General features: G+C 52.7%; 1 protein-coding gene across 1 annotated transcript in view; it reads right to left on the bottom strand.

Moving 5' to 3' along the window:
* The window catches only part of PLEKHA5 (pleckstrin homology domain containing A5), a 45,402-nt gene extending 34,750 nt beyond the window's left edge, over positions 1–10,652 (bottom strand). The window contains exons 1-4 of the mRNA XM_066589246.1: positions 10,522–10,652; positions 10,363–10,439; positions 2,479–2,536; positions 2,045–2,048 (exon numbers count right to left, since the gene is read on the bottom strand). Of these exons, the coding sequence (XP_066445343.1) occupies positions 2,045–2,048; positions 2,479–2,536; positions 10,363–10,439; positions 10,522–10,613 (231 nt within the window). The 5' untranslated portion in view covers positions 10,614–10,652. The remainder of the gene's footprint in view (positions 1–2,044; positions 2,049–2,478; positions 2,537–10,362; positions 10,440–10,521) is intronic.
* Positions 10,653–10,876: the final 224 nt, after the last annotated feature.

Genomic DNA, 10,876 nt, shown 5'->3' with positions numbered 1-10,876 from the left:
TCGCCCACACTCCAGTAGATATGGGGGGGGATGTCTTCGCCCACACTCCTTTAGATATGGGGGGGGGATGTCTTCGCCCACACTCCTTTAGATATGGGGGGGGAATGTCTTCGCCCACACTCCTTTAGATATGGGGGGGGAATGTCTTCGCCCACACTCCTTTAGATATGGGGGGGGAATGTCTTCGCCCACACTCCTTTAGATATGGGGGGGGAATGTCTTCGCCCACACTCCTTTAGATATGGGGGGGGAATGTCTTCGCCCACACTCCTTTAGATATGGGGGGGGAATGTCTTCGCCCACACTCCTTTAGATATGGGGGGGGAATGTCTTCGCCCACACTCCTTTAGATATGGGGGGGGAATGTCTTCGCCCACACTCCTTTAGATATGGGGGGGGAATGTCTTCGCCCACACTCCAGTAGATATGGGGGGGGGAATGTCTTCGCCCACACTCCAGTAGATATGGGGGGGGGAATGTCTTCGCCCACACTCCAGTAGATATGGGGGGGGGAATGTCTTCGCCCACACTCCAGTAGATATGGGGGGGGGAATGTCTTCGCCCACACTCCAGTAGATATGGGGGGGGAATGTCTTCGCCCACACTCCAGTAGATATGGGGGGGGGAATGTCTTCGCCCACACTCCAGTAGATATGGGGGGGGGAATGTCTTCGCCCACACTCCAGTAGATATGGGGGGGGAATGTCTTCGCCCACACTCCAGTAGATATGGGGGGGGAATGTCTTCGCCCACACTCCAGTAGATATGGGGGGGGAATGTCTTCGCCCACACTCCAGTAGATATGGGGGGGGAATGTCTTCGCCCACACTCCAGTAGATATGGGGGGGGAATGTCTTCGCCCACACTCCAGTAGATATGGGGGGGGAATGTCTTCGCCCACACTCCAGTAGATATGGGGGGGGAATGTCTTCGCCCACACTCCAGTAGATATGGGGGGGGGGAATGTCTTCGCCCACACTCCAGTAGATATGGGGGGGGAATGTCTTCGCCCACACTCCAGTAGATATGGGGGGGGAATGTCTTCGCCCACACTCCAGTAGATATGGGGGGGGGGGGAATGTCTTCGTTCGCCGACACTCCAGTAGATATGGGGGGGGGATGTCTCGCCCACACTCCAGTAGATATGGGGGGGGGGGGGGGATGTCTTCGCCCACACTCCAGTAGATATGGGGGGGGGGGGGATGTCTTCGCCCACACTCCAGTAGATATGGGGGGGGGGGGGGGGATGTCTTCGCCCACACTCCAAAAGATATGGGGGGGGGGATGTCTTCGCCCACACTCCAAAAGATATGGGGGGGGGGGGGGGGAGAATGTCTTCGCCCACACTCCAAAAGATATGGGGGGGGAGAATGTCTTCGCCCACACTCCAAAAGATAGGGGGGGGGGGGGGGGAGAATGTCTTCGCCCACACTCCAAAAGATAGGGGGGGGGGGAGAATGTCTTCGCCCACACTCCAAAAGATAGGGGGGGGGGGGGAGAATGTCTTCGCCCACACTCCAAAAGATAGGGGGGGGGGAGAATGTCTTCGCCCACACTCCAAAAGATAGGGGGGGGGGGAGAATGTCTTCGCCCACACTCCAAAAGATAGGGGGGGGGAGAATGTCTTCGCCTGCAGGCCCGGCGCGCGCGCGGGGCGGCCCGCCTGCAGGCCCGGGGCGGGCGCGCGCGCGGGGCGGCCCGCCTGCAGGCCCGGGGCGGGCGCGCGCGCGGGGCGGCCCGCCTGCAGGCCGGGTCGTCAGGGACTTTGCCTGTGGTCCAGGAGGAGGCGCTGGCTATAGCACATCCACATCATCATCATCCTCTTTGCTCAAGGCAATAAGACTAGTTCTAGCGTAGCGCCTGTCGCCACCTGAGCTTCTTATTATCACCCAGAGACATGGCAGGACACCACGCAGCAAGCCACTAACGTACTGCAAGGCCGCCGGTCTCTAGGACTCATCACCGTGTAAGGTGGCTGCCACACCTGCATTAGGGTCAGTTCAGGGTTTCCGTGTTTCGGAAATCACACTGCAGGCTGCGCTACTTTCCTGGCCAAAAAAAGAAATGTAACGGAAATCAATGTGGTAAAAACGGAGCAGACAGATGGAGACCCCCAAAACTGACCCCAACGCCTGTGTAACAGCCACCTAATGCGGTGCAACTAATAGGCATCCAGCTTCAGTTCTAAACAGACTGCTGTTTGCTGTCAATGAATAGGGCTGTAAAACTAGCCTGACCGAGATGCACAGATACGAGTGAAGTTCAAGAATAAATGTAATTGGAGCTGATCCCGCTGCCCACCATCATAAAGGAGCAGCGGTGACACGGTGGTCAGCACTGCTTCCACCCCCCACAAGGAACGGACAACGATCACCGAGCCCATACAGTCTCAGAACAGCTTCTAGAATGAAGCTGCATAGCTCTCGGCCCTTTCAATACAGCAACGCTGGTCCCACGTGAGTACGGGGAAGCACTTACTTGATGTAATAGCGGGCACCTTCGAATGTGTACGCCTCCTCCCAGCCGGTAGGCAAGTCTGCAAGAAAAGAGCGGAGACTCTAAGACAAACCAAGCAGAGCGGGTATCAGTGCAAAGTCCCCAGCGCCACCAACACCGAGGCGAGTGGGTGCTGATAACAAGGATCGGTGGTCTGTGCCGCCACACTGTGCACCAGTCACAGTATCACACATTTGCCGCTCCTTCAGCGCTGGCAACTCCAGTATTTATAGAGACGGCCATCTGCAGCCCCAACAAACAGATCTGAGCGGCCGGTGCTAGCAGACGGTGCCAGTGTACACAGACAGCTCATGCCCACACCGTGGCAGACACATCAATGCTCACATTGGCAAGGGGACGTCAACTCCTACCTCCTCGGGCAAAAGTGCAGCCAGACGGCTGCTGCAGAACATCCCACAGACCATTACAGTACAGACACCGGGGGCCACACGTACCAAAACTACCATTCACATCACTGCAGTCATCAACTACATCAGGGGCCCCGACCGCAGCGCGCCCCAGCGGCAGGGGGGGGGGTGGTGGTGGTGTGTGTGCGCGTATATCTATCTATATACACACACATACACACACAATGCTGTATATACCAGGGCCCATACATATATACAAACAGTGCTGTATACCAGGGGCCCATACATACATAAATATGCATACACACACAGCGCTGTATGCCAGGGGCCCATACATATATATGCACACACACAGCGCTGTATGCCAGGGGCCCATACATATATATGCACACACACAGCGCTGTATGCCAGGGGCCCATACATATATATGCATACACACACACAGCGCTGTATGCCAGGGGCCCATACATATATATGCATACACACACACAGCGCTGTATGCCAGGGGCCCATACATATATATGCATACACACACACAGCGCTGTATGCCAGGGGCCCATACATATATATGCATACACACACACAGCGCTGTATGCCAGGGGCCCATACATATATATGCATACACACACACAGCGCTGTATGCCAGGGGCCCATACATATATATGCATACACACACACAGCGCTGTATGCCAGGGGCCCATACATATATATGCATACACACAGCGCTGTATGCCAGGGGCCCATACATATATATGCATACACACACACACACAGTGCTGTATGCCAGGGGCCCATACATATATATGCATACACACACACACAGCGCTGTATGCCAGGGGCCCATATATATATGCATCCACACACACACAGCGTTGTACGCCAGGGGCCCATACATATATATGCATACACACACAGCGTTGTACGCCAGGGGCCCATACATATATATGCATACACACACAGCGTTGTACGCCAGGGGCCCATACATATATATGCACACACACACAGCGTTGTACGCCAGGGGCCCATACATATATATGCATACACACAGCGCTGTATACCAGGGGCCCATACATATATATGCATACACACACACAGCGCTGTATGCCAGGGGCCCATACATATATATGCCAGGGGCCCATACATATATATGCATACACACACACACACACACACACACACACACACACACACACCGCTGTATGCCAGGGGCCCATACATATATATGCATACACACAGCGCTGTATGCCAGGGGCCCATACATATATGTGCATACACACAGCGCTGTATGCCAGGGGCCCATACATATATATGCATACACACACACAGCGCTGTATGCCAGGGGCCCATACATATATATGCATACACACACACAGCGCTGTATGCCAGGGGCCCATACATATATATGCATACACACACACAGCGCTGTATGCCAGGGGCCCATACATATATATGCATACACACACACAGCGCTGTATGCCAGGGGCCCATACATATATATGCATACACACACACAGCGCTGTATGCCAGGGGCCCATACATATATATGCATACACACACACAGCGCTGTATGCCAGGGGCCCATACACATATATGCATACACACACACAGCGCTGTATGCCAGGGGCTCATACACATATATGCATACACACACACACACAGCGCTGTATGCCAGGGGCCCATACATATATATGCATACACACACACACACACACACACACACACAGCGCTGTATGCCAGGGGCCCATACATATATATGCATACACACACACAGCGCTGTATGCCAGGGGCCCATACATATATATGCATACACACACACACAGCGCTGTATGCCAGGGGCCCATACATATATATGTATACACACAGCACTGTATGCCAGGGGCCCATACATATATATGCATACACACAGCGCGCTGTATACCAGGGGCCCATGCATATATATGCATACACACAGCGCGCTGTATACCAGGGGCCCATGCATATATATGCATACACACAGCGCGCTGTATACCAGGGGCCCATACATATATATGCATACACACAGCGCGCTGTATACCAGGGGCCCATACATATATATGCATACACACACACACAGCGCGCTGTATACCAGGGGCCCATACATATATATGCATACACACACACAGCGCGCTGTATACCAGGGGCCCATACATATATATGCATACACACACACACAGCGCGCTGTATACCAGGGGCCCATACATATATATGCATACACACACACACAGCGCGCTGTATACCAGGGGCCCATACATATATATGCATACACACACACACAGCGCGCTGTATACCAGGGGCCGATACATATACATGCATACACACACACAGCGCGCTGTATACCAGGGGCCCATACATATATATGCATACACACAGCGCGCTGTATACCAGGGGCCCATACATATATATGCATACACACACACACAGCGCGCTGTATACCAGGGGCCCATACATATATATGCATACACACACAGCGCGCGCTGTATACCAGGGGCCCATACATATATATGCATACACACACACAGCGCGCTGTATACCAGGGGCCCATACATATATATGCATACACACAGCGCGCTGTATACCAGGGGCCCATACATATATATGCATGCATACACACACACACAGCGCGCTGTATACCAGGGGCCCATACATATATATGCATACACACAGCGCGCTGTATACCAGGGGCCCATACATATATATGCATACACACACACAGCGCGCTGTATACCAGGGGCCCAGACATATATATGCATACACACACACACAGCGCGCTGTATACCAGGGGCCCAGACATATATATGCATACACACACACACAGCGCGCTGTATACCAGGGGCCCATACATATACATGCATACACACACACAGCGCGCTGTATACCAGGGGCCCATACATATACATGCATACACACACACACACACACACACACACACACACACACAGCGCGCTGTATACCAGGGGCCCATACAGATATATGCATACACACAGCACGCTGTATACCAGGGGTCCATACATATATATGCATACACACACACACAGCGCGCTGTATACCAGGGGCCCATACATATATATGCATACACACACAGCGCGCGCTGTATACCAGGGGCCCATACATATATATGCATACACACACAGCGCGCGCTGTATACCAGGGGCCCATACATATATATGCATACACACAGCGCGCTGTATACCAGGGGCCCATACATATATATGCATACACACAGCGCGCTGTATACCAGGGGCCGATACATATATATGCATACACACAGCGCGCTGTATACCAGGGGCCGATACATATATACACACACACACACACACACACACAGCGCGCTGTATACCAGGGGCCCATACATATATATGCATACACACACACACAGCGCGCTGTATACCAGGGGCCCATACATATATATGCATACACACACACACAGCGCGCTGTATACCAGGGGCCCATACATATATATGCATACACACACACACAGCGCGCTGTATACCAGGGGCCCATACATATATATGCATACACACACACACAGCGCGCTGTATACCAGGGGCCCATACATATATATGCATACACACACGGCGCTGTATGCCAGGGGCCCATACATATATATGCATACACACACGGCGCTGTATGCCAGGGGCCCATACATATATGTGCATACACACACGGCGCTGTATGCCAGGGGCCCATACATATATGTGCACACACACACGGCGCTGTATGCCAGGGGCCCATACATATATGTGCACACACACACGGCGCTGTATGCCAGGGGCCCATACATATATGTGCACACACACACGGCGCTGTATGCCAGGGGCCCATACATATATATGCATACACACACACGGCGCTGTATGCCAGGGGCCCATACATATATATGCATACACACACACACGGCGCTGTATGCCAGGGGCCCATACATATATATGCATACACACACGGCGCTGTATGCCAGGGGCCCATACATATATATGCATACACACACGGCGCTGTATGCCAGGGGCCCATACATATATATGCATACACACACACACGGCGCTGTATGCCAGGGGCCCATACATATATATGCATACACACACACACGGCGCTGTATGCCAGGGGCCCATACATATATATGCATACACACACGGCGCTGTATGCCAGGGGCCCATACATATATATGCATACACACACGGCGCTGTATGCCAGGGGCCCATACATATATATGCATACACACACGGCGCTGTATGCCAGAGGCCCATACATATATATGCATACACACACGGCGCTGTATGCCAGGGGCCCATACATATATATGCATACACACACGGCGCTGTATGCCAGGGGCCCATACATATATATGCATACACACACGGCGCTGTATGCCAGGGGCCCATACATATATATGCATACACACACGGCGCTGTATGCCAGGGGCCCATACATATATATGCATACACACACGGCGCTGTATGCCAGGGGCCCATACATATATATGCATACACACACGGCGCTGTATGCCAGGGGCCCATACATATATATGCATACACACACGGCGCTGTATGCCAGGGGCCCATACATATATATGCATACACACACGGCGCTGTATGCCAGGGGCCCATACATATATATGCATACACACACGGCGCTGTATGCCAGGGGCCCATACATATATATGCATACACACACGGCGCTGTATGCCAGGGGCCCATACATATATATGCATACACACACGGCGCTGTATGCCAGGGGCCCATACATATATATGCATACACACACGGCGCTGTATGCCAGGGGCCCATACATATATATGCATACACACACGGCGCTGTATGCCAGGGGCCCATACATATATATGCATACACACACGGCGCTGTATGCCAGGGGCCCATACATATATATATATGCATACACACACGGCGCTGTATGCCAGGGGCCCATACATATATATATATGCATACACACACGGCGCTGTATGCCAGGGGCCCATACATATATATATATGCATACACACACGGCGCTGTATGCCAGGGGCCCATACATATATATATATGCATACACACACGGCGCTGTATGCCAGGGGCCCATACAAATATATATATGCATACACACACGGCGCTGTATGCCAGGGGCCCATACATATATATATATGCATACACACACGGCGCTGTATGCCAGGGGCCCATACATATATATGCATACACACACGGCGCTGTATGCCAGGGGCCCATACATATATATGCATACACACACGGCGCTGTATGCCAGGGGCCCATACATATATATGCATACACACACGGCGCTGTATGCCAGGGGCCCATACATATATATACACACACACACGGCGCTGTATGCCAGGGGCCCATACATATGCATACACACACACACGGCGCTGTATGCCAGGGGCCCATACATATATATGCATACACACACACACACGGCGCTGTATGCCAGGGGCCCATACATATATATGCATACACACACACACGGCGCTGTATGCCAGGGGCCCATACATATATATGCATACACACACACACGGCGCTGTATGCCAGGGGCCCATACATATATATGCATACACACACACACGGCGCTGTATGCCAGGGGCCCATACATATATATGCATACACACACACACGGCGCTGTATGCCAGGGGCCCATACATATATATGCATACACACACACACGGCGCTGTATGCCAGGGGCCCATACATATATATGCATACACACACACACGGCGCTGTATGCCAGGGGCCCATACATATATATGCATACACACACACACGGCGCTGTATGCCAGGGGCCCATACATATATATGCATACACACACACACGGCGCTGTATGCCAGGGGCCCATACATATATATGCATACACACACACACACGGCGCTGTATGCCAGGGGCCCCTACATATATATGCATACACACACACACGGCGCTGTATGCCAGGGGCCCATACATATATATGCATACACACACACACACGGCGCTGTATGCCAGGGGCCCATACATATATATGCATACACACACACACACGGCGCTGTATGCCAGGGGCCCATACATATATATGCATACACACACACACACGGCGCTGTATGCCAGGGGCCCATACATATATATGCATACACACACACACACGGCGCTGTATGCCAGGGGCCCATACATATATATGCATACACACACACACACGGCGCTGTATGCCAGGGGCCCATACATATATATGCATACACACACACACACGGCGCTGTATGCCAGGGGCCCATACATATATATGCATACACACACACACACGGCGCTGTATGCCAGGGGCCCATACATATATATGCATACACACACACACACGGCGCTGTATGCCAGGGGCCCATACATATATATGCATACACACACACGGCGCTGTATGCCAGGGGCCCATACATATATATGCATACACACACACACACGGCGCTGTATGCCAGGGGCCCATACATATATATGCATACACACACACACACGGCGCTGTATGCCAGGGGCCCATACATATATATGCATACACACACACACACGGCGCTGTATGCCAGGGGCCCATACATATATATGCATACACACACACACACGGCGCTGTATGCCAGGGGCCCATACATATATATGCATACACACACACACACGGCGCTGTATGCCAGGGGCCCATACATATATATGCATACACACACACACACGGCGCTGTATGCCAGGGGCCCCTACATATATATGCATACACACACACACACGGCGCTGTATGCCAGGGGCCCATACATATATATGCATACACACACACACACGGCGCTGTATGCCAGGGGCCCATACATATATATGCATACACACACACACACGGCGCTGTATGCCAGGGGCCCATACATATATATGCATACACACACACACACGGCGCTGTATGCCAGGGGCCCATACATATATATGCATACACACACACACGGCGCTGTATGCCAGGGGCCCATACATATATATGCATACACACACACACGGCGCTGTATGCCAGGGGCCCATACATATATATGCATACACACACACACGGCGCTGTATGCCAGGGGCCCATACATATATATGCATACACACACACACGGCGCTGTATGCCAGGGGCCCATACATATATATGCATACACACACACACGGCGCTATATGCCAGGGGCCCATACATATATATGCATACACACACACACGGCGCTATATGCCAGGGGCCCATACATATATATGCATACACACACACACGGCGCTATATGCCAGGGGCCCATACATATATATGCATACACAAAGTGCTATATACCAGGGCCCCATACATACACATATACACACACACACACAGTGCTGTATACTAGGGGGTCCATATATATATATACCCCCCCACACACAGTGCTGTATGCCAGGGGCCCATACTCATATATATATATATATATATATATATTATACACACACACACACACGAGTGGGCTGTACCCCTCGCTTCCGCTGGACGGCAGGGGGTAGCACTCACCTGGGGTCTTCCTGTGTCCGGTCAGCACGGTCTCCCCGGTCGCCGGGTGCAGCCAGGTTGTGCTCTTGGCTTCCTCACTGTGGAAAGAGCAAACAGAGATGTGTGACACGGAGGAGGCATGTATGCGACGTGCGACAAGCCCCCCGGTCCCCCCGTTACTTGATGAAGAAGACTCGGCCGCCCGCGGTGATCCCGTAGCCCCACGCCCAGGGCAGAGAGCTGACCCATTCCAGGCTCGGATCCGCCGCCATGTCTGTCACGGAGCGGGCGCGCGCACTGCCTGCTGGGATACACCGCGCCGCGCGTTCCCGTCCTCTGGCAATTCCGGGCCAATCACAGAGCAGCGCCGTCAGCGCGAGCTTCGTAACCACGCCCATACCGGGTGCGCGCCCTTACATTCATCCTACGGTGACCGGCCAAGAGCAAGGAGTGTGGGGGTGACAGAGTGGGGGTCCTAAGGAGAGAGTGTGGTGACAGACTGGGACTGCGGGAGGTCCTAAGGAGACAGAACAGG

Source organism: Eleutherodactylus coqui, chromosome 2 (genome assembly GCF_035609145.1).
Source record: "Eleutherodactylus coqui strain aEleCoq1 chromosome 2, aEleCoq1.hap1, whole genome shotgun sequence".
NCBI classification, from domain to species: domain Eukaryota; kingdom Metazoa; phylum Chordata; class Amphibia; order Anura; family Eleutherodactylidae; genus Eleutherodactylus; species Eleutherodactylus coqui.
The sequence above is the reverse complement of the archived record's forward strand: the minus strand, read 5'-3'. Positions and strand labels throughout refer to the sequence as shown.